The sequence below is a fragment of the Mytilus trossulus genome, unplaced genomic scaffold (genome assembly GCF_036588685.1).
Source record: "Mytilus trossulus isolate FHL-02 unplaced genomic scaffold, PNRI_Mtr1.1.1.hap1 h1tg000350l__unscaffolded, whole genome shotgun sequence".
In the NCBI taxonomy this organism is placed as follows: domain Eukaryota; kingdom Metazoa; phylum Mollusca; class Bivalvia; order Mytilida; family Mytilidae; genus Mytilus; species Mytilus trossulus.
In genome coordinates this window covers 225,781-252,011 of record NW_026963335.1, presented here as the reverse complement: position 1 = coordinate 252,011, position 26,231 = coordinate 225,781, and the positions used below count along the sequence as shown (strand labels likewise).

Here is a 26,231-nt window from a genome sequence, read left to right as displayed (position 1 = left end):
TTAACAGTACTTTTATCTACAATAAACAGAACAATGGTAGTATGATCTGGAGCAAGATCTGCAAAGCTCTTCCAAGCACTTTTAAATATCATATCCGGGTTTATTTTTTGACATATATCTGTTTGTGTGTTAATTTCGATTTGATGAAATGGCATGGTGATTTTCGATTTGCCTTCACTTTTCAATAATATTTGTCTTATTTTATTTTTTTCAGCATTCACGACTTTTATGTGAATATAGGACTTACATGTACTCTCATTTGTTTCTTTTAATTTAACTTGTATACATGCTTTTTTTATCCATGGCGTATCAGTTTTTTTCGATCTATTGGTTTGACTGTCCCTTTGGTATCTTTCGCAGCTTATTTAAAATGGAAGATTTGTAAATGTCTGAACAAGATAACAGAAATAAAAAAAATCGATATCATTACCTGGAACGAACCGATTCTGAAATAGAAGACCAATGCCAATTACGTTGTGGTTTTTCTTTGCGGGTTAAAGTGAAAAAAAATTATTGAACATTTTCTGCGCATGATCCTCATTTGTATGCCAATTTCCATTCTATGGTTATTTTTCAATGTTGAACTTGTAAAATGTCCATTCGCTTTTGTGAAGCGTTAAACACATGCTAAGACAAAACATTGACCACAACAACAATTTTTTTTTACAACTAGAGTGTTTGAGGTGGAAAAAAACTTTTACACGAAATAATTACTTAAAACAATGACCTTGTTTATATATCCAAAGTTTTTAAAAAAATGACCTTTATGTAGTAAGTATTTTATTAGAAAATCTCTAAAATTTCAATATTACAGATGAAACAAATTGGATTGACTCCGCCTCTACTTGTTGTCTTATCACACTTTTATCTTAACAATATTTTCAACTTCATTCGAAACATTTATTTCCGACTAGAAAACGACGACAACGAAAATATCACTGATTTATAAAAAATAGAATTAAACTTGTAAAGGTCATTGATTTACCAATATATTGAGACACATTTTAAATTGTACATTTTAGATACTAATAACATGTATGCTATTAAAATGGTATACGTGACTGTTTAATATTTTTCAATATACTTAAATCACGCCGTATTATTAAAAATACATTGATTCATTCAAATATTATTGAACTTGTTTAAAGGCCCCTCTTTCAAGTCTCAATGAAAAGAGCTGAACATATACTATGAATGTCTACTGATGCATACGAAAGTAAGTAAACAAGATAAAGTAGTTCTGACATGAATTGTTGGGTACTCTAGGCTAGACTTCCTGGTTAAAAACTTATTACATAAGACTTAACTGATCAGCGTACAAATGGTCAATGATTAAAGGTAGGCAATAATCTTTTTTTTTATCATAACAAAATGTTAGCATATATCATATTTAAAACTGTAATATACATTGTCAACACTAATAATTTCGGTTATCAGTTTATCCGTTGTTGTGATATCTTTTATTTGTAAACATCGTTTTATATGTACATGGGCATGTAGACGTATCCAGTTCGGGTAATGACGTTTTGGTTGAAGTCGGGTATTAGTTTCCCTGTAGTAAAGTTTTGTTGACATCCGCTGTTCCAATCACAAAATCTTAATTTCCTACAATCTAGAAGACGTCAAGTTGTTCATACATTCAATTCACAAAATTTATATAATCAATTGACAAATCTTTCAAATTGGTCTTGATGGCTTCATTTGGATTGAACTTGAATTGAGATGTATAAGTTTTCTTTTGTTTCTGTTAAAACAGCAATAAATTTAATTCGAAAATTTAAAATATTTTTTTTTTTGGCAATATATAAAAGTTTCTTGGAATTTGCTGTAAAAAAATATCTTAAAAAGACTTCGATATCTGTATTTAGTTTGATATAAGTTTAGATCAGATCTCAATTTTACAACGCTTTCGATTGTTTTGCTGCATCTTATTTGTCGTATGTGTATATTAAAGAAGCGCAAACAAAGACGATTTTTCTACATTCATAGTGTCTTTATTGATAACATCAAGCCTTATTTGTTTTGAACTGAAAAAGCTAATAACTTGGATGCAGTCTTGCATAACCGAGGACTATATTTACATTTCATACGCAAAAGAACATAAATGTAAGATTAAGGCAAAAGTAGTATGCCGCTGTTTGAAATTCATAAATCGTTTGAGAAAAAACAAACCTCGATTACAAAATTAAACTGAGGGGAAACACATCAAATATAAAACGAACTATACGATAACAACTGCCATTTTCCTGACTTGGTAAATGACATTTTACCCGAAAAAATGGTGGGTTGAAACTGGTTTTGCGGCTAGCAAAACCTCGTTATTTAATGCTAATTTAAAATAAAACACTTAATTTACATCATTACATGACAGGACCACAGTACAAACAAATGCAAGAACATTTAGGACAGATAAATACACAAAAGGATGTAGGATGAAGGATACATACTACTTATTTATTACAAATGAGATGAACTTTTATATTCCAGTGTTCAAATTAAGAATTCTTTTTTCACTGATTTTGTGATGACATCCTTATGTTTTGTAAACGATATTATTTACTGAATCTACATTTAAAAAAATAATTACTGATAATTTTTCTCTCTCCATCTACCGTCCATATATTTTTAAAGATAAATTTATATCTGTTTTTAAAGTCAGTATGACAAATGTAACCTGAACCTCAGCTGGTGACTATTTTGGTTCATTTATCGGGACGATCTCGTTTTTAAATAAAAAATAAACAATCAAAAGACTTAAAAGTAAAATACAATAACAAAATAATTCAAAAGATACTATATGTGTTTCTTATTTTATACGTATACCACAAAAAACTTCTTGACGAATACAAAACACCAAACGATCTTTCAAATTAGAAATCCACATTTTAACCTGTGTATCGTCTTTCATAAATTTGAAGATGATTTTGGTAGATTGCAAATATTTTTTCCATGTCAAAACTAAAGACTTTGTTATTATTTATTATTTATTATGAGATTGTCCATGATGTGGCAAATATCATTATATTTGTAAGTTTATAATACATGTGATAGCATACTCATACCATCCTTACAATCATTCATTTGTAAATGTTATTGTTGAAAAATGTTGAAAAGGCTACTTCGTCTTATTTGTTTTAATAGATAACATAGATAAATATGTTACGCCATCTGCATTTCGTTTGGTTTTTGTCAATGTGGGGATATAGTCTGTGCTGCCCTTCCTCGTGTAATTGCAATTCATATCGAAGAGTCTACTGTAATAATCCACAACAAATGTTTGATGCAATACCTACAAATATACCTTCAAATACTATATACCTGTAAGTACTATATATATACTCATTTTGTACTCGCAAATTTTAGAATATTCAATTGATAATCAGGGTTTACATTCCACATCTAATTTATGTGTACAATGATTATTTACAGTAATTTCACATATGAAACAAAAATAAACACGCTATTTATTACGTAACAATTTTTTTTATAGCAAACTGAATACACTGACGCAAAGTTGAGACATCAAACATAACCTCATTTGACAAGACATATATAAAGAAACATTTACCATGATACCATAACACAATGACGGAATAATTAAATTTACCTGTCGAAAGTGGAGAGATATCGTAATACACGAGTTATAGTGTCAGAATCTGTTTCTCTGATTACGTTAATCATTCTTTTTCAAAGATTTTCAAAACTTGTTTTCGTTATATCATGTATATGCAACGTCATCATGCAAGATCGCCTTTTTTCATGACGTCACAATAGGAAAATTGAGAGAAAAAAACAAATCATGTTGACGTCATAATCAAATTTCGACTAATCATTTGCCGAAAACAGATTTTTCTCTAGTGAGAAACACTCAGGCCTTGCGGTTATAAAACTTTTGAGCACATGTTTTGTAATCAACCAATCAAAATACTGGATTTCCTGTTTCGAGCATGATTGTTTGTGCTCCGAGCACTGATCAACGTTTTATGACTCCAACCCCAGAAAATGTGAAAATAGCACAAAAATTAGAGAATACAAAAAGTATCATAGAACAATGACGGGATGCACACGTATAAAACCATCGCAAATTTAGTAAAAATGAGAGAAAAATATTCATTAGGTTACTACATTTCACTGTAACACAATAGGACAGCATTTAGTATCTGACTTTATTTTTTTAAATCCTGACATAAATGTAATTTGAAGTAATCATGTTATTAAGGGACGAAATATACCAGAGGGACAGTCAAACTCATAGATTGAAAATAAACTGACAACGCCATGGGTAATATAAAAAGACAAACAGACAAATAATAGTACAGAAGACACAAAATAGAAAATTAAAAACAAAGCAAAACGATTTCAGGTGCTCCAGAAGGGTAAGCAGATCCTGTTTCACTTGTTAAAACTGCAAAAATATCATGCAATGATAGCCCGGTTCATTCTTTAAGTGGCATTTTTTATAATTTTATTTTCAGCCACCTTGATAACCAGCTTTTACGAAATCTCAGCTCTTTGACTTGTAATCAGTTTCCGAACCTACAACAGTTGTAAGTATCCTACCTACATGTACATTTCAAAACGAACCACTTCCGAAATTTTGGCAAGGAATGCATAAATTAAATGAAGGCAATAGTAGTTCGCCTATGATAATATTTTTAAAATTGATTAGGAAGATACAATGTAAACCATAGAGACAAACACAAGAAAAGAAAAGTTGATGAACTCCAAAACGAGAGAAACAGTGTCAGAACCTCCTGCTATGCACACATCATCCGTGCTTAGAATCCGATACTCAGTCAAAATATCCCAATCGATAATATGTTATAATCGTTCTCTATACAGACTGAACGAGAACATTTGTATATGAAGTCCTTATAATGAGAACATGTACGAGCATTTAGTGTCACTTGAATATTTGAACGGTGTACAATGTAATAGAGGGAACTCTTCTGCTGAAAAATTAAAGTAGACAATTGGAAACCCTCACGTTTGTAGGTTCTTGTTCCAAGAAAACTCAAGATATGAAGCAGGATTTCTAGTTTAGGCATATTCTTAATTTCACGTTCTCTGGAATAAATAAGATGCGCAAGCAAGTATGAGATGAAATCAGGTAATAAAGTTGTAGAGTATCTTTGATATTCTGGTACTTGTATTAGGTAATAAAAATTATAAGACTATTTCAATAAAGATTAAAATCACAAAAATGCACAAGGGTAATTTCATTTTTTTCCAAATTTATTTGATAGTATTGAAAATTCATAGTGTCACATCTTTTTGTAGTTGGTGCACATTTGTTCTTAGTTTGGTAATAAAGTTATTACACTGTTATAAAGCTTACTCCCAAACAATTGACTGAATATAGATGTGTAGAAACATCTTTCTTTTGCAGTTTGACACGTATCCACAATTAATTAATGAAGGACTATAAAACCAAAACAAAAGTTCCGATGAACCTTACTTATTGTTTTTGTTTTTATTTTAGGTATATAAACAACAATCAAATTGAACTGATACAGGACACAGATTTTCTTGGATGCTCGTCGCTAATTAGATTGTAAATATCATCAATAATTTTAAACTCGCCTGTCCTTTTCTCGTCGATGTCCGTCGTCGGTAACTTTAACACAAGTCTTCTCCTAGCAAACTATTGGACCAATTTTTACTAAGCTTGGCCACACTCATCATTGGGGTACTATTATCTAGTTTTTAAAAAAAAATGTCTGGTGATCCGGCCAACCAACCAAGAAAACAACCATAGCTGAAAATGTAGATTTTGGCTTATATCTCTGAAACCAAAGCATTTAGAGTAACTCTGACATTAGGTAAAATTGTTTCTCAGGTCATGATAAATCGACCCTGATGAATCGAACAACCCTTTATTGGGTTGCTGCCGCTGAACTGGTAATTTTTCTGTTTTCGGTTATTATCTGGAAAATTACTGTAGATAGAGATAAACTGTAAAGGGAAATGATGTTCAGCAAAGTAAGATCTACAAATAATTATGCATGACCAAACTTTCAGGTGACCCATCAAGGAGTCATTGCCCTTTATAGTAATTCTTTAACAATTGTTTGTACATTTTTATAATCTTTTGTAAATCTTCTCCTCTGAAAGTACTGAGACAAATGTTACCAAACTTGACCGCAATCATTATTAGAGTATCTAAATTAATAAATGTGTCCGATGACCTAGCCTTTGAACCAAGATGGCCGACATGGCCAAAATTAGTACATAGGATAAAATGCAGGTTTTGGTTCATATGTCTGAAACCAAAGCATTTATAGCAATTCTGATGAGCATTAAATTGTTTATAAGGTCAATAACTATCTGCCCTGAAATTTGCAAACTAATCATCTTGTTGTTGGGTTGCAGCCCCTGAATTGATAATTTTAAAGAAAATTTCGCAGCTTTTGGTAAATATCTTGAAAATTATTATAGATAGAGATTAACTGTAAACAGCAATATTGTACTGCAAAGTAGGAACTACAAATATGTCATCAGGACCAAAATGGCCAATTAATCCATAAAGGAGTTATTGCCTTTTAGAGTAAATTTTTAACAATCTTAAGAAAGTTCCAAATATTCTCCACTTTCACTTTTGGGCCAACAGCAAAATACGATTATGTCACGGATCCATCTGTGTCATTCGCTTAATATGTATATCTACTTAAATGAGCGACACAGGCTCTTTCGAGACTCTAGTTTTTATGTAATGTGCAAATGTATTATCTGTAGAAAACAGCTTGCTACTCGTTTATGATATATTTGTTTTTCAACAGTGCTGATAATATATTTCATGAAACTATGGTGACTGGTTTAAATCTATATGTATAACCGCCCTTTTGTTATTTCTTATTTATGAAGGAGTAGGTCTGGTAAGGACCGATTTGGGCCTCAAATTTCAGGTTCATCTGACGAAAGATTTTGACCACTTTTTAAACACTTAAGTGTCTATTTTATTTGATTCTATTAGTTTATGTGAAAGATTTTAACTGATTTTGTTATTATAAACGACGATCTGATTCAATCTCAAATATAAAAGATCTACCAAACATGACGAAAAATGTCACTTTTTAGATGATTTTTGTCAAAAAGGAAAGTGGTCGCATCCGTGTTCATCTTCAATCTTTATATATGTTATGCATTATCAACAAATACAACTTACATTTTAATATTAAGGATGAACACGAATGCGGCCACTTTCGTTTTACAGGAAAACCGTCTTAAATCTAACTAAAATGCTAGAATTGTGAAGATTTCAGTGATTTAGCATGCCTTAATGGTGCTAGCACCCGATATATGTTCACTGTATTGTCAAAAGCAGACCATATTTATGTAGCAGACGCATTCTACTGTCCAATAAATAACTAAAAGTTAACGGTTTAACAATTTCGTAAAACTGCTATATTTTTGGGCCAAAAAGGGGTCTTACCAGACCTACTCCTTTCTGATATTACATTGATATTCTGCAAAAAGGTTGGACGTATCATGCGCTCATGACGCAGTTCTGTATTATATTGGACATTATTTTTATCTATTCTACGTTGATTGCTGTTTTTCTGTTTGCTTATATGTACTTAGTATCTTCGTTCACTTTTTGGAAGGACACACAATGTTCAGGTTAGGTTATATACTGGTGCGAACATATTTTGATTAAGAATTACTACTGTAAAAATCAAATGGTCTCACATTAAATTGGTAAAATGTTACGTTTCTTAGTTACAACATAGTCCTTACATGATTCTGTATCATACTGATGCAAAGTACACTTGGTCAAGAATATCCCTGTGAGTTTTCGTCTAGAAATGTGAATGTTATCACACATTCCAGCAAATATTACTTATCACGTTATTTACAGTACCATTTTGATAATAAAATTTTCAGCGTTTCTTTTATAGTGTTGACTTTTTGATGTCATTGCGTGGAAGATTCAACTTTTTGTCTTTATTTTCTGAGGTAAAAAAAATCAAATGTAATATTGTGAAAAGTATTTTTTTGTGGAATGCTTGACTGACCAAGCAACACGATGTTGTTGTTACGGTTAGATACTATGATATGTCAGTTTAGTAACCAGTTGAGATATACACACTCATGATAAACATTGAACATTCTTAGGTATTGTTTTTCATTCACCGAAATGAATCAACACACAATCAATAAGTCAGGTAACATTAAACAGTAAATTACGACACGTCCTGTTAAGTTACAAATCGTACGATGTGATTTTTCGTACCCAGTAGAAACATAAAACGATACAGTTATAACGTACTGTTATATAATGTTCACTGGTTGTCCATTTTAAATTATATGTTCTCGTTTTGGTTCAGCATTGTGGCACCGTTAAAGTCCACAATTCCTCTAAAGTCCACAACACCACTGAAGTCCACAACAATTTTCCGCTAAAGTCCACAACGCCGCTAAAGTCCACAAACTTTCCGCTAAAGCACACAAAATGACCTCCGCTAAAGTACACAAGAGCGCCGTTAAAGTCCACAATAACAAGTTCCGCTAAAGTCCACAAAAAAGCACCGTTAAAGTCCAAACATTTTTTTTTTATTATCAAAGGATCAATTCGCTGGTTTTATACTCCCAATAGTATATATATCTAATAAAAAGCAGGAACCCTTGTTTTTTCAAAGTATTTCTTACGAAAGCGTATTAGAGACATAGTAAACATAAAATTTGTAATGAAATATTTTTCAAAGTCTAAATTTTGACATTCCAAATTTTAAAATTTCGACTTAATCTAGAATTTTTGACCTTCTCAAATTTTTGGATTCCGACTAAGTAAAAATTCAAAATTTTGATTTTTTTTAAAACTCGAAATTTCTACTTTTCTCAAACGCAAAATTCTACTTTTCTAAAACGCAAAATTCTACTTTTCTCAAACTCAAAAAAAAATTTCGACTTTACCTCAAACTCAAAAAATTACTTTCTTAAACTCCAAATTTTGACTTTTCTTATGATGCGTTCACATGTAATTCGCTTTACTGTCCGAACGTCGTTAACTTTTAATTTGTATCAACAAAAACGAATTTCTAAGGAGAATTGGTTAGTGCGAATTAGACAATTCAAATCAATTCGAATTAAAAAGGAAGAGTGTGTGAACACGATTAGCGAATTCGATTGGCCTTCGATTCGAATCAAATATACGTGTGGACAACATATCGACTTTTTTAAAACAAAAACAAAAAACTTTTAAAACTGAAAATTTCGTCGTTTCCTCACTATTAAAACATAGGCCGTTAGTAATCAAACAAAGCTACTAGTATTACAATTTTAGGAGGAGAAGACATGGACGCAAATTAAAAAGCAACCGAGAATCCAGAAATTTTGGCAATTTATTTTCAGAAATTCGTTTGGTTCTAAAAATATGATAAGGATAATATTGAAGAGTTTTATTCGGAAAGAAAATGCATGTTGACAGAAATTTTTAGTTTGAATAAATTTCAAGATTTAAGAATGTCAAAGTTTCCAGTTAAAGTCAAAATTTCGAGATTTGAATAGTTAAAATTTCGAGTTAAAGTCGAAATTTACAGATTTGAAATGCCAAAATATCGACTTTGAAAAAAGAAGTTCACTGCTAATTTTATTTCTGCTATATATTAAAAGAAGATATGGTATTATTGCCAATGAGACGGCCTTATTATGTCCCTTATGTGGGGCCTTAAACTAACGGCCTTAATATGTCCCTTATGCGGGGTTCACACATTGCCGATTATTGCTCCCGTTTGAGAACAAACACCGATACGACACGAAAAGTGAAAAAGTCGGATTACTATCCTCAATCATCTCGAATGTTCTATAATTATATGAACAAAGCAAAGGTCTGTCTTGTCTTTCAGATATACTTTGACTGAACTATGAAATGATATAACAAATGTATTCACTATTTTAAGAAGAATTTATGTTCAACACATAAGCACTATAAATAAGTTGAATAGAAATGTTGTTCATAGAAGCATAATCCATTCGCGTGTACATTTGTTCAACGCATTGTTTTCCAACCACCGCATTTATATTACGTGTCTGTGAAACTAACTGAAAACTAAGTACTATCACGTGTAAGTTAAAATGCATTAATAGTAGTTGAAAACAAGCAATCAACATAACAGCAAATAACGAGGACTGTGTTGTCCGTAATTTGTATAGGAATAACGCCAAAACCGGCGGAACTGCTTTCGACGTTATATTAGAATTGGCGCAATGTATTCCCGCCATTTCAAATTGTTAACCCTTTTGTAGAAATATCTCTTTTTCCATTCCGGTGACCCCATCGTTTTATTTCATGATTTTATTTAGAAATAAACAACGCATATTCTGTTGAATATTCATCGAGAGATTATTGGTCAATTTTTTTTAAACATCATTCTTTCATAGTAATTTCACAATAAATAAAGGCGGGAAAATTATTATAGCAACTTATCGCTATTATTTTCCCCTCAGAAATTGGTAATGTTATTAAAATAGTTTGTATTAACAACTTGGTTAACAGAACAAACAAGTTTTATGGGAAACCAACTTTAAAAAAAAATTATTACACTGCTTTTGACTAGAGGTTCCGATTTCCAAATTCCATGAAAAAGACGGCGATCTAAATCGAAAACGAGGTCGGTGACCCCATTTTTTTATTTGCTTTTTTTGAAGCTTTTACCTAACCTAATGAAAATATAAAATATAAAGAAGATATTATTGGTAGATCTGAATAGAAGGATTTGTCTTTAATATGAACTTTGTCAATGATACCCACGTCAGAGTCCCGACAATTACAAAATACAATTCGACTGAGACCAGACAAAGCCTTTTGCAATGCGATAGTGCGGACCGTGATAAAATTACTTTCCGACAGTACATGATCATCTCGAGTATGCCGACAGTTTTCCAACAGATAACTTCCGTCAGCGTCGGTTCTCTGTCTAGTCACTGTTTGATCTCTATCGAATTCGGAAGAATCCGGACGCAGTCGTGACAGACTCGATCGAATTTCACCAGGTAATGCGGGGTTCACACATTGCCGAATATTGCTCCCGTTTACGATCAGACAGCGATACGACACGAAAAGTGAAAAAGTCGGATTAGTATCCTCAATTATCTGGAATGTCCTATTATTGTCTGAACGCAGTCGTTTTAATTGGTAATGCGGGGTTCACACATTGCCGATTATTGCTCCCGATTGAGATCAGACAGCAATACGACACGAAAAGTGAAAAAGTCGGATTAGTATCCTCAATTATTTGGAATGTCCTATCATTGTCTGAACGCATTCGTTTCAGTTCGTAACAGATTCCTACGGATAGGGAAGGGTCCGAATAGTTCGGCAAAGCATCCCGACAGTTAGGTGCGTCCCGTAACATTCGGGGCAACTCAGCCTATTTGGTCTAGTCGGATTACAATCGTGGCTATGTCGTGACAGATTCTGCTGTATCGGATCGAATTCCGAACAATGTCTTGTGTATTCTGGACGGTGTCCTGTGGAACGGGAATGATCCGGAGTAATTTTTCATAGTTGTTTTTCTGCCGATTGAGTCCAGATTGCATCCAGATCATGTCGATTGCGAACCGTTTTTTGCCGAAACCGTTCCGAAACAGTCCCGTTATTAATACGAAATTCGTCAATGATACCCACGTCAGAGTTCCGACAATTACAGAATACAATACGACTGAGACCAGACAAAGTCGTTTGCAATGCGATAGAGCGGACTATGATAGGATTACGTTCCGACAGTACTTGATCATCCCGAATATGCCGACAGTTTTCGAACGGATAACTTCCGTCAGCGTCGGTTCACTGTCCGGTCACTGTCTGATCTCAGTCGGATAACATTCGGTAGAGTCGGGACGCAGTCGTGACAGACTCGGTCGAATTTTACCTGGCGAAAAATACAAATCGGATTAGAAGCGGATTCAGAACGGTATTATCGGGACTAATTCGCTTAGAAACGGTTGAATATCGGTGCTTCCTGAATACTATCTGATTGTTGTTGTGATCAAATTATTTTTTTTTACAAATTTTAATTTAAGTTTGAATTTCCATCCACGATTCACAGGATCTTGATCAGACTTTTAATAAATTTTAATCGGGAATGGTCATATCAATAACGGTAGTAAAAATCGTGAATGTGTGACCCCAGCTTAACAGATTCCTACTTGTTGGGAAGGGTCCGAATAGTTCGGCAAAGCACCCCGACAGTTAGGTGCGTCCCGTAACATTCGGGGAAACTCAGCCGATTTTGTCTAGTCGGATTACAATCGTGCCTATGTCGTGACAGATTCTGCTATATCGGATCGAGTTCCTAACAATGTTCTGTGTATTCGAGAAGGTGTCCTGATGAACGGGTATAATCTGGAGAAACTTTTCATTGCTGTTTTTCTGCCGATTGGGTCCAGATTGCATCAAGATCTTGTCGATTGCGAACCGTTTTTGTCGAAACCGTTCCGAAACAGACCCGTTATTAATTCTATATTCGTCAATGATACCCACGTCAATTCCCGACAATTACAGAATACAATACGACTGAGACCAGACAAAGCCGTTTGCAATGCGATAGAGTGGACCGTGATAGGATTACGTTCCGACAGTACCTGGTCATCCCGAGTATGCTGACAGTTTTCGAACGGATAACTTCCGTCACCGTCGGTTCACTGACTTGTCACTATCTGATGGCTGATGGATCACATTCGGTAGAATCAGGACGCAGTCGTGACAGACTCGGTCGAATTTTACCTGGCGAAAGTTACAAATCGGATAAGAAGCGGATTTAGAATGGGATAATCGGGATAAATTCGCTTGGAAACGGTTGAATATCGACGCTTCCTGAACAATATCTGACTGTTGTCGTGATTAAATTATTTGTTTTACAAATTTTAATTAAGGTTTAAATTTCCATGCACGATTCACAGGATCTTGACAAATTTTAATCGGGAATGGTCCTGTCAAACTGAGACGGCAGTAAAAAACGTGAATGTGTGACCCCAGCTTAAAGTCCCAGTCCCACTAGACCACGATTGCACCACGCTCACCTCGATCTAAAAAAAAATGAGAACGTGGTGAGGTCGCGGTATGAGCATGATTAATATACACTACGATCTGTGAAAAAAATGCAAATTTTGATGATCGTAATACGATCGTGTAGATCGCAGTAAGGTTGTATCACGGTCGTGGTGTGCACGTGTTTTTTTTGTTTTTTTTTAACAAAATCACTCACGTGTACGTTTTAATGTCATTTTTTTAGTTTGAAGTAAAGTCGAAATTTTGAGTTTGAGAAAAGGCGAAAGTTTGCGTTTGAGAATAGTCGAAATTTCGAGTTTTAAAAAAATCTTAGTCGGAATTCAAAAATTTGAGAAGGTCAAAAATTCGAGATTTAGTCAAAATTTCGACTTTGAAAAAATATTTCATTACAAATTTTATGTTTACTATGTCCCTAATACGCTTTCGTAAAAATACTTTGAAAAAACAAGGGTTCATGCTTTTTATTAGATATATATACTATTGGGAGTATAAAACCAGCGAATTGATCTTTTGATTATAAAAAAAAAATGTTTGGACTTTAACGGTGCTTTTTTGTGGACTTTAGCGGAACTTGTTATTGTGGACTTTAACGGCGTTTTCTTGTGGACTTTAGCGGAGGTCATTTTGTGGACTTTAGCGGCGTTGTGGACTTAAGCGGAAAATCGTTGTGGACTAAAGCGGTGTTGTGGACTTAAGAGGAATTGTGGACTTTACCGGTGCCACACAGCATTGTGTTTTGTGATTTTGGTTGAACATTGTGATTTGTGATTTTGCTAGGAGTTATTTGAGTTTTAATTGATAATATCTTTTTTAAATAGGCACAAACAAACCAACTTCCACTGGGAGCTAATTGACATTATCATTTTGTTGACTTCTATCGTATCTTTAAAAACCCAATGTTGCAAAACAATTGTCCTACTACCTTGACAAATATCCTATTGTCCACGCAGATAAAGCCCAAAACCAAATCGTTTTTGTGTGTAAATCATTACATAAGTTGCTTACAAAATGAATAAGGTATTGACATTTCAATTGCAAACCCAATATATACCCTCACGACACTGACCACCAAAGAGGAAATCAAGAAAATCATAGGTATGTTCTAGTTCCTTTTGAATTTTAACTTAAGATGAGAACTGGATTTTCCATCACCTAAACTACATTAGTGACCTTACACACAACGGTATAATGCTGGGTCTTCTAAGTGCTCCATGAAACCTCTTTCTAAATTATTAACATCTATGTTATCAGTTATCAAAGTCGGGTTAGACAATTATTGGGAAACTGCTTATTGTAGAAGTGGCGTGACTCAGACAATTATCTATTGTTATCGAGGATTTCCTCTTTGGTAAGTGTCGTCAGGGTATATGTTGAGTTTCCAAGTGCCATGTAATGTTTTAGAAAATCAATTGTAATAAATATAATTGACACATTAAAATCTATATTTGACAAATTATTGCATAAAAAGAATTAAAAAAAACAAAAAAAGGAATTTGTATCGATTGATTATTTTGATCCCTCTCTGTTTTGAAATCGGTTTTTTTTCTCCATTTACTCTCACACTGTTATGAAACTGTCATACAAGTGAAAGATCGGCTATCTATAATATCACGTTTATTCTAATACATTCTTCGTAAGAAAATGCCTGTTTCTAGTAAGGAATATGATAGTTGTTGTCCATTCATTTGATAGGTTTGGGCATTTGATTTTGCCATTTGATAAGGGACTTTCGCTTTTGAATTCTCCTCAGAGTTCAGTATTTTTGTGATCTATCTTTTGAAAACTAATATCTGTTAAACATTGTAGAGATATCCAAAACAATTTACTGACAGAGATTAAAAATGGAACCTTCAATGGTCTGACATCGCTTCGAATACTGTGAGTATATCATGTATATGTGACATTGAATATGATTATAGCTCTTCTCAACTGAATCTGCACTAAATAACTATTGGAAACTGCAGATTAGAGTAATTTTAAAACAATTTTGTAGAAAACAAACACCAATGTTACTAGGGAAAAAAATATTATTACTCAAGACGCGCGTTACGTCTTCAATAGTCCCACCAGTGACGTTTGAATTTAAAGTAGACAAAGTAAAATTATGTGCAAGGTTGAAAAGCAATGAAGACCCAATATTTCGAAAAGTGTCAAAATTCAGATAAGGTAACCAGCTCCTATGTTAGAAAACCAATAGTATTTCGAAAAATTCAAAGTTTTGTAAACAGTTGTAAACATAACCGATACTATACAAATGATAACTCATGTCGACACAGAAGTAAAATCGGCTAGGTTGTTTACACCCTTGATGAGAAAACCTCCGTAAACTGTGCAATCGAAACAGTAGTTGTAAAGTAATTCATCAAATTTTAGGTTAATATGAAGTACGCCAGTCGCGAATTTTGTCTACCAAAGATTCATCATTAATGATCGAATAAAAAAGTTAAAAGGGCCAAAAGGAGTATGACGTTGAAAAGCATTTAGTTATCAAAATTCTAAAAGGTTTTGTCATACTAAATGCAACACATCACTCAGACTTATCCATAGAAGTTAATAAGTTAAGGAATGTATCTCCCTCATGCAAAGCTCTGATTACTTTCATGGATTTGGCTTTACTTTCGGACCTTTTGGGTTGTAGCTCTTCATCTTTTATATAAGCTTTGGATTGCAAATATTTTGGCCACAAGCATCACTGAAGAGACATGTATTGTTTCGAAAGCCGAGAAGGCTCACCTATAATGCAGAATTCAACATTCGGTTTTCAGCATTCAGAATTCAGAATACGGTATTCAGAATTCAGAATTCGGTATTCAGAATTCGGAAATATTGATATTTTGTGTTATAAACTATTATTGTAATACTTACTGTCTGTTTCATTGGGATATGAAAATTTAATACCTGTCTAAATATCATCTACTCCTTATTATATAACGAAATTATTTTTTTTGTCCATAGCATAAGCTATACGGGATTGTTTGCTTTTTATGTCATCTTTGTGTTTTTACTGGTTTGAAATCGACCCCTGAAAGTCTATGGTTCTTATTTCTACCCTCACTACCTTCCCAACATACAACCCTACGCTGTTTCTATTTCCTGTCTTTGTTTACTCTCTAAAAAATGTTCACCAAACCCCGAAAATCCGTTTAGCGTTAGAATTAAATTAAGAATTACATTAAACTTAGGTAGATGCTTTTGCATGATCGAAAGATAATTTCTTTGGCAAAACTTTGTAAACAAAGTATTATCAATTATCCGCATTTGGCATGTAGATACGGACCTTCAAATAGTTTTTACTATAATTTGGAAGGGATTATTTAACATGTTTAAGGGAAAAAGCAAGGCGAAAAATAAGTAACGCGGATTCTAGCATTTTGCTAGCTTTAGGTTTACTCTGTCTCACCATTGTTTAACATTCCTCTGATTCTAACTGCAATCTCCTTTTATTTCATTTGTCCTTGTCTAAACGCATTCTTCTGAAGGGTTCATACTAGTTCCGGAAAACGTTTTCTCGGAAAGCAGCTGTTTGATTGTGAAAAAATGTTTAGCGATATATTTTATCCTATACTTGTTTCGTTCCCCTTTCCCTGACTCTATGAGAACGTGTACATATCTTGCTGAGAAAGGCGATATCAATTTCCCGCTTTTTTAGTGAGTTGCTTGCAATCAACATGTCAACAACTTTCACAATACTGAGTACATACAAAAACGCAACACAACAAGTTTGGAACGTTTATAACAGTTACTTCATTATTTATAATTATAAAAGCAACAAAAAATAATAACCTGGGGTATATATTGCACATGTTTCTTAATTCATTTTGATCGATCATATTACTTTAACGAGTGAGTGAATGATTTCTGCTTAGCGTACAGAGGCAATTATAATATATGCATATTCATGATGTTAACATGTGAATGAATGATGAATAAACTCTGCTTTGTGCTTGTCCGACATGTGAGCCGGATAACAGTTTCTAAGTATCTTTTTTGATCTAGCTTGCAAATGGTCGAATTTACGACATTCTGTACTCAGACAAGCACGCAGTCGCTAACCACGAGACCCTCTAGTTTGTTTGTATAAACATGGAAGTTTAAATATTACGTCCATGATACAATATATTCTTCCCTAACAAATATTTATTATAAATATCTTTAAAATCCTGTTAATTACATAGCTACTGATATATTTCATGGGAGATAAATGTTTTCAATTTTTTGAGTAAATAATGTTCCATTGGTTGTTGCGTTTTAATTGGCACTCGCTATACAAACAGAAATCAATGACCGATCTTCAAAAACTATATATTACAGAACTATTACACTCATTGTGTATGTTTATCTTTTAAAAGCCAGAAAATTCTCAAGATTTCTAATACTATAGTCTGACAAGAAAACAATCTGTCTATTCCTTTTCTTTATCTTGATCTTGTATTTTTGAAGTCGGTCGCAGTTGAAAGTTAACTCTGATAATAATAATAATAATAATAATAATAATAATAATAATAATAATAATAATAATAATAATAATAATAATAATAATAATAATAATAATAATAAAAATAAAAATAATAATAATAATAATAATAATAATAATAATAATTATAATAATAATAATAATAATAATTATAATAATAATAATAACTTTATTTAAAGAATGTGGCTCAAGTTGAAATAGCTAATCTACCACGAGACCCTCACACAAATAATTCAGAACAAATATTACAGATATTACAATTGTTGAACATATAAATGAACTTTCATGCTATAAATATAAATGATTGTCTGTAGAAAACTAAAAATAAAAACAAATAATCAGATTAATTTATTGCTCAGACTTGTATATAAGAATGTCTATATTTTGGAACTTATGATTGATATTAAATGGTTAAAGTATTTTAAAATTTAACCATAATTATTTGTTCTAGTACTTAAAGTTTAAACACTGCAGTTAATGACGTCGGAGTAGGAGGCACGCGCGTGCAATGGTAACTTGCAACAGTTGATTGACATACAGTAAAACATGCGATGATAATTTTCATTTTCCACATCACGTATCTTCAATTTTTACTTGACTGCATTTAACTTTTAAATAAAAAAAAGTGACATATAGAAATAGAAATAGAAATAGAAAAAGAAGATGTGGTATGTTTGCCAATAAGACAACTCTATACAAGAGACTAGAATGACACAAAAATAAACGGCTATAGATCACCGTAAGGCCTTCAACAATTTGTTTAATAAATAGTTTAATTTTATAGTATAAAATACTCCCCTTAAAAATATATATTATGATATTCAAACATTTATCCGTCCGTTGTAAATGGGCTAAATATGGCGTGTAGTTGACTTCAGAAGTCTGTAATTCAGTGGTTGTCGTTTGTTTATGTTTTTTTTTCTCATAAATTCAGGCCGTAATTTTTCTCGTTTGAATTGTTTTACTTTGTCATTTGGGGCCTTTAATAACTGACTATGCGGTATGGGCTTTGCTCATTATTGAAAGCCATACGGTGACCTATAATTGATAATTTCTTTGTTATTTTTATTTTTAATTAGTCTCTTGTGGAGAGATAGATAAACATCGCTCTTCAACCAAGATAGTCGCCATTGCTAAACATAGAAAATTGGGGGTGGGGGATGTGTGTTAAAATACAGTTTAGCTTATATCTCTGAAAATAAATCATCAAGATCTATCTTCGGTGGAAATTATCAAACGCATCAGACAACCTGCAGTTTGATCAATTCCCTGGATTGTTAATTTTCGGACATTTGGCAGTGTTTTGTTATTTTATTATATTATTATAGATAGAGATAAACTGAATATACAGCGAAAATGTTAAGCTTATATTATTATAGATAGAGAGAAACTGAATATACAGCGAAAATGTTACGCAAAGTAAGCTCTACAATTTGAACAACATGATCTAAATTTTCAATTGACCCTTTCGGGTGTTATTGCCCTTTAAAGTCAATTGTTAGCAATTTTTCGTAAGTTGTTGTTATTTTTTCCCGCTGAAACTACTGGTCCAAGTCAATTATAGATAGTGATAACTGTATACAGTAAACATGTTTGGTAAATTTAGATCTACAAACAAGTCACCAGCACCAGCACCAAAACAGAGAATTTTGTCATGAATTATATTCTTGTCTACATGTACATAAAGTATTGATTGTCCTTTGTTTTATATGCACTGCAGCATATGGACTAAGGTGAGCGACACAAAAGCCTCATGTATGTTTTTTATTATCTCTTTTTCCATATGATCAGTAGATCCAATAGTAATTAACACCTCTTTTCATCTTTACAAAAAGTTTTGTTGGACTTCTGAGTATGACTATAGCGATACTAGTGACGTGTATGTTCCTCCTAGAATCAGATGTCACCTAGAATACCATAATAGTCATAAATTAAATATGTACGCGTAATGTTTGTTTTGCTTTTATCTAAACATTTCTAATTAATGTGAAATTATTTTGTTCGGACGTCTGATTAGTCAATTAAAGACTCGTTAGCGACTCTCTTGCCGAAGTATTTAAAAAATCCATCTTACTAGAAGTTGCAGAGTATTAAAACATCTAAAACGTCAAAACCGCTTATGCTTTGCTCATTGTTGAAGGCCGTACGGTGTCCTATACATTTTCAGTTGTTAATGTTTGTATCATTTAGGTCTTTTGTGGATAGTTGTCTCATTAGCAATCATACCGCACCTTCTTTTTTATGTGTACCAAATTATAAGGTCCGGGAAAAACAACCTAAGTCTTTTAAACAATTGCTGGAAATTTCGTCAGATGATTCAGGGTTAACACCAATGTTGCCTTTGAAGAGGGTCCACTTGGGGAGTATGAAATCTGCAACAAAACAGACGGATAGTTTTAGATACCAGTCCGATAAAGTGATGCTTGATTTTAGGTCAGTAATGTAAAAATATCTTTATTTGACGCGCATATATTGCTTTTACAGAGAAGATGTCCACTTTACTATATCCAACTATAGCAGTCATCACGTGACTTTGGTGACGTCACACATCACCCGTATCAAGCCCAAGTAAAATGTATAGAAATGCATAGGGGCTTTCTTGAATCGATGAAATACATTACTTTAAGTTCATTATACAAAAAGTGTGGGAATATATAGTAATTCCTTATATATTTAGAAATATAAATATGCCTTTTGGAAAAGTTTAAATTTTTGATCTTCTCCCTTCCAAATGCTTTTGAAAATTTGTCTTGTTGCCTCGACAGTTCGCACTGTTAAATCATGGCAGTGTCTGCGCGTACCCGCATGCGGGTACGAATAGTCAAATTGTCGTTCTCTAGGCTGCGCGTATCCACATCCGGTTTTATATTAAAATGCCATCGAATCGGGAATGAAACGTGAAATATATACGAAAATTATCGATGATATGGGGATTTCGTGAAGAACGAGTGAAGAATATGAAAAAATAATATTTTCAAATTGTATATATTAAATAATGATACATAATAACCATTGCAAAATTAAATGCAGATGATACAAAATGAAACTGTACAGTCCTTGAGAAGAAAAAAAGTAAAATAAAACTACTAAAATTAAAGCTTGAGTTTACAAAAATTAAAGAAGCAAGTAATAATATCAATTTAAATCAATAGACCACTTTCGAGTTCATCCGTCACCGGAAAAAACTCGTCAATTATACGCGCCTTTATCATCGTCATTTGTGCGTTTAGGGGCGTCGTCACTTCCTTCCAATGTTGAGCGAGTGGTTGGAAAACTATAATTCTATATTGTACGAATTATTCGGCAAATTGAATTCTCAAAATTGACAATCAACACTGCTGTCATTAGGGAAATGTCAGTAAGTACCTACAGAGCAACCATTATTTCTAGTTTATCCTGCACAAAGACGATCACTAAGACGCTTGATGAACGTAAATAGTGCAGGGATACAGGCGAGCCCCTCTATCTGGTAAATGACGTCATAAAGGTGTGTATAATTGACGAGTTTTTGCCGGTGACGGATGAACTCGAAAGTGGTCTATTATAAAAGATTCATGTAACTAATAAAGATTTGGAACACATTTTATTAGAAAACCGGATGTGGGTACGTGCAGCCACTGCCTTAAATCATACAACTACGATAAATATTGGATTTTCTGGCCTGTTTAATCTGAAATTGTGATTCAAACAAAACAGATGGAATAATTGTGGAAATATGTGCTTATTATTATGTTCATAAATATTTGAAATATCGTATATGGAATAGTTTAATTTTCTATTATGTCCTTTCCAAATTGATTTGAAAATATGCTTTTTTCAGAAAATCTGGTATTATTTTTCAAGATGGCGACCACATTGACAGCGTGGGGCGACATGATAAAATTATAATTTGTAAGATTTTTACAATGAAAATCAAATAACTGTTGGATGCTCGCGTGTTTTAGTCTTTGTCTTACCTTAAAGCAGCATATAATCGAACATTGGTTCCTTTTGATAAAAAATTAAACATGCTGTTGGTTTTTTTTAGAAAATTTTGAAAAATGACGACCAAATAATTTTCAAACGTAGAGAATGTTCGACACTGATTTTGTCCATCCACATAATTCAATTTAATTTCACTGTTTATATTGCAATTTAATATGACATGTTATTGTCATTATAATAATAGCCTTGGACATATTAAGATTAAGGAGATACTAATTAAGTCAGAACATCAACGTGATGAAAGAAAACAAACATGGCACCTAATCACGATGTAAGTTTTTACAGTTATTATGTAGATGTAAGTTTTGACAAAACCTATGCAGGTTAGTGTTGTCCGATTCTCAATGCAATTCATTGCGATATTATTTTATATTTATAAATGAAGTCCTCGAATGGATCTAAACCAAGGTGAAATAAATATATATTTTAATTTTCTGTAAATCATTCATCAGGTAACCAGTAAATTTTACATATTCCGAATTGAACCAGTAACATGCAGAGTTATCGAACGTTATTATGACTGTAATAGTTGCATACGCACCTTTAGTGAAGAAGAACTGATTCATATGACGTTAAACGGTTGTTTGTTCTTCGAACAAGAAACATTCGGGTTGGGGATGGGTAGAGTTTATATTTTCGTATAATGGACATTTTTCGAGGGAGTTAATGGACTTAAAGGAATTTAAAGTAGCGTAAGTATGTTTGTTTGGAAGGTGAGGGACATTTTGAACCACGACTCTTACAGGGGTAGATTCTTAAACTGCAAAAACACAACGATATGACGAAAAGCTACCCCCTCTAAAGATTAATAAACTATGTATATAAGATGGAATTGTTATTTACATAAAGACACGCAAAGAATTTTCATATCACAATGAAAACATATATCCATTATAACAACATGTACATGTATGGTATAACATTAATTTTGATAAAAAATGATTTCCCAATTCTGAATTCCGAATTCTGAATTCTGAATTATAGGTGAGCCGTCTCGGCTTTCGTATATTGTCGAAATGCGCATCTTGTGCAGGAAAATTGGTACCGTTAATGTTATTAATAAAGTACTGATCAGATCATGTTCTCATTATTCAGAGGTTATTTCATACTGAATTGTCAGAAAAGGTATTGAATAATACTTCTTTTACTGCAAGCAAAATGTTTGAACTGGAATAAATATGACTGAAAAAATTATTTTTAAGATTGTGTTAAGATCAAACGACGGTTTAAGATTTTAATTTATCATTCAATGTAAGAATGTAAAAACAAGATGGATTTGAAAACAATGAATATGATACATTAGAGAGATCAAAATACTTATTCATTTATTGCATTATCCAAATAATTAGAAACAATTACCAAATAGTTGTAGTTTTGAAAATCACTTTTCATTACTTAGTCATTTAAGTGGAGATAACTCTCTTAGTTAAAATTTGTATCCCAGACTGAAAGGAAAATTCTTATTTTTACCTTCTCATATTTCATTTCAAAGTTCTATCTCATACATTTATTTTAAGACCATAAATGTGTTTGTGCAAAAACAAGTTTAGCAAACTAATGCAATTTTGAATGACTCGTAGCTTGAAAATAGCAAAGTGACTCGTACTTTTTATTATATTTGTGAAAAAGCATACTTGGGTCCTAATTTTGGTAGGGTATAAGAAAATTCTATCTGAGGAAATATATACCTATGATCTACCTTAATATAGTTATAAGGGATAACATGTAAAAAGTCAATGGTATCCAAGAGATGATCTTGTTATATGTGCTTAAATCAATAATTTAACCAAGTATGCCCTATTCCCAATTATGACGTGCCTACTGAGGAGGAAATTGTATGGCTGTGGAGGAACGCATATGATATTTTCCCCTTTCATTGCACCTGGTCTTCGTTCTTTTCAGAGTGTGTTTCCATACTCTCGGTTTGTATTTGTTTCTTTGTCTTTTTAATCGATTCATAAGATTTGAATTGAGGTAAACTATTCTTGCCTTGGTAGTATTTCACTTCTTTCAAATGCTTGAAATACAACATTGTACATCAATGTGACAAATTTGTAATGGAAATATTCTGTTTTACTCACTATTACCAATAAAAATGCTTAGAACTACCGACTAAGAATAAAAGGGTACGGTTTAATGGTAAAAATTGTGTTATACCCTCATTAATAAAAAAAAAATGGAATCTGTATTGGTATGACATCGTTTCTGACACTGTGAGTATATAGTATCATGCATATATAACATTAACCAAGAAACACATAATAGGTCCACTCAAACAGTTAATGTTTCAAGCAATATATATGCATCTGGCTAATTGTGAAATACATGCTTTCCAATATTTAACAGAAGAAACTGTTATCGGCTTATATGATTTACATATAAAAAAAAGTAACATTTGTATAACTGATAATCATACTTGACCTTTATAGTTATAATTAATGAATAACAAAATATTTCAGGTATATGTATTCAAATTCGCTGACAAAGATTCAATATGGAACCTTCAATAGTATGACATCGCTTCAACAACTGTGAGTATATTATTGCATATAAACTAAATATAGGAAGACGGATTTATATAAGTTTTTCTTGTTTCCGAATCCCTGTATTTATATTGTACTATTATATTTCATGCACTTTTTTTTAATAGATATTGTTTAAACTAAATGAAAGTTAACAAATTCTAACAAAAATTACAGGATGAGTTTTTGTGCTATAAAGAACGTCACACTTTTATATACGGCTAATGTTTCTTCGTTAAAAACACTCTAAAGTCAACACAATGTTTGTTTTTGATTATACTCCGGCAATAATAACTACACAGGTGGAAATTGCACAAAATCCTAAGAATAAAGACTAACTCAAAATTATTTGTTGTTATAACGAAATTTTTGTATGAAGCTAAACAGATGCTATGTGAGAAAGTTATAACGTGCTTTACAATCTTAACAAAACTGCACGTGATAATTCTTAAGAGAGGCGTTCCAAAACGTAAAACAGTGTAAGTGGACAATCTTGATTTGAGTTCAAACGCCTAATCCAAAAACAACATACACCAGTAGCCTCATTGAAATCAATTATTTGATAAACAATAATTGCTATTATTTTTTAAAACGCATAATATAAACTACATTTTGACAAATTATCAAAAATATCTATTGAAGATACTTAAAGCTCAATCTAACTGAATACGTACTAAATGTCGTTAAAAACTGCAAGTAAATGTAATATATATCAAAAAATGTCTTTAAACACTAATAATCTTGGTATTAATAAATATTTTGAAACTTGAACGGGAATACACAAAATAGGGGAATTGGAATATATGTGTGTCAGGTGGTGGACACATCGTGCAAATTTTATTTATTTCACTTTCAGAGATAATGTCCAGTCCCACACATTAACCGAACTTGCTTTGTCTTTTCTTAATCGATATAAGAGATTAAAACATCTTAAAATTACTATTGCATCATTGTATAGACAACGGTTTAGTAGGTAGATAATAAAAAAAAAACATTAAATATGTTTGACATTTATAGATAATATACAAATTTAATGCAACGCTATATAGTGTCAATCATTTTTATAAAAACTATAGCATAATCATGTAAAATAATTTTGCATTTTAGATACCTTTTTGACAATAAAATCACGAAGCTTGAAATTGGGGCATTTATCAATCTTCCAGCACTTCGCTACCTGTAAGTTAGCTTTTTTTTAAATGTTACATTGCTAGGAGTAAAATCACAAGGCAAAATCAAATAACAAAACGCATCAAAAACGAATGAACAAGAACTGTCATATACCTGATTTGGTACAGGCATTTTCAAATGTAGAAAATGGTGGATTAAACCTGGTTTTATAGCACTAATCCTCTCACTTTGATGACAGTCTCATCAAATTCCGTTATATTTACATTGATGCATTATAGATAATTGCTGGTATCTCTGTTTGAAAAAGGTTAATATATTTAATATAATGCCTTATATAGATTTGAACGTCTAACCTGTATGAAATAAATAATTATATTTCGAGTTATATATCATTATCTAGTTATCAAGAGGTTCTTGTTTATTGTCTGCCATAATAATTTGTTTGTTGTTGTTGTGGCAAAAATGTAAAGAACAAAACGTTAATTTTCACTTGCATTGAAATTTTTCATAAATTGTCTTTTTATACCTTACATGAAACCATGGTGATAAAAAAATAATTCAAATATTTGTCATATCGTCTGAAATAAACAGTTGACACACCTGCAATCATCTTTTTATGCATCTCATATCAGCGGATCTGTAAATATATCTCATTGAACAGACATTAAATAATTTTGGTATCTATGTTCAGTTTCTATTCAACACACTTGATCGAACATGAACGACTGAAATAAAATTAAAAACAAACTTGATAAAAGATATGTAAGATCGTCAATGATAGTGACATGACAGACACTGGGAAATACCTTGTTGAAAGCTGTACGGTGACTGATGTTTGTTAATTTCTGTGTCATTTTGGTCACTTGTGGAGAGTTGTCTCATTGGAATCATACCAAATCTTTTTTTTATACTAAGCACAAAGGTAACACAAAACTATAATTAAAAGAAATAACATTTTATTAAAGTAAATGTTAACTAAATCCTTCCTCAATGGTGCTATTAAAGTTTAAAATCGAAGATGCACCTATCGTTTTGCTGACATTTGAATAACATTCCTCTTTATTGTTTTTTTTTTTGTTATTCTTAAAATGCAAATCCTTTATTAAAATTT

At 32.2% G+C, this 26,231-nt stretch overlaps 1 protein-coding gene across 1 annotated transcript in view; it reads left to right on the top strand.

Annotated features, from left to right (window-relative positions):
• Positions 1-1,222: 1,222 nt before the first annotated feature.
• The window catches only part of LOC134701850 (immunoglobulin superfamily containing leucine-rich repeat protein-like), a 28,374-nt gene continuing 3,365 nt past the window's right edge, over positions 1,223-26,231 (top strand). Inside the window, exons 1-5 of the mRNA XM_063562969.1 lie at positions 1,223-1,338; positions 3,142-3,320; positions 4,476-4,547; positions 5,483-5,554; positions 14,816-14,887. Of these exons, the coding sequence (XP_063419039.1) occupies positions 3,157-3,320; positions 4,476-4,547; positions 5,483-5,554; positions 14,816-14,887 (380 nt within the window). The 5' untranslated portion in view covers positions 1,223-1,338; positions 3,142-3,156. The remainder of the gene's footprint in view (positions 1,339-3,141; positions 3,321-4,475; positions 4,548-5,482; positions 5,555-14,815; positions 14,888-26,231) is intronic.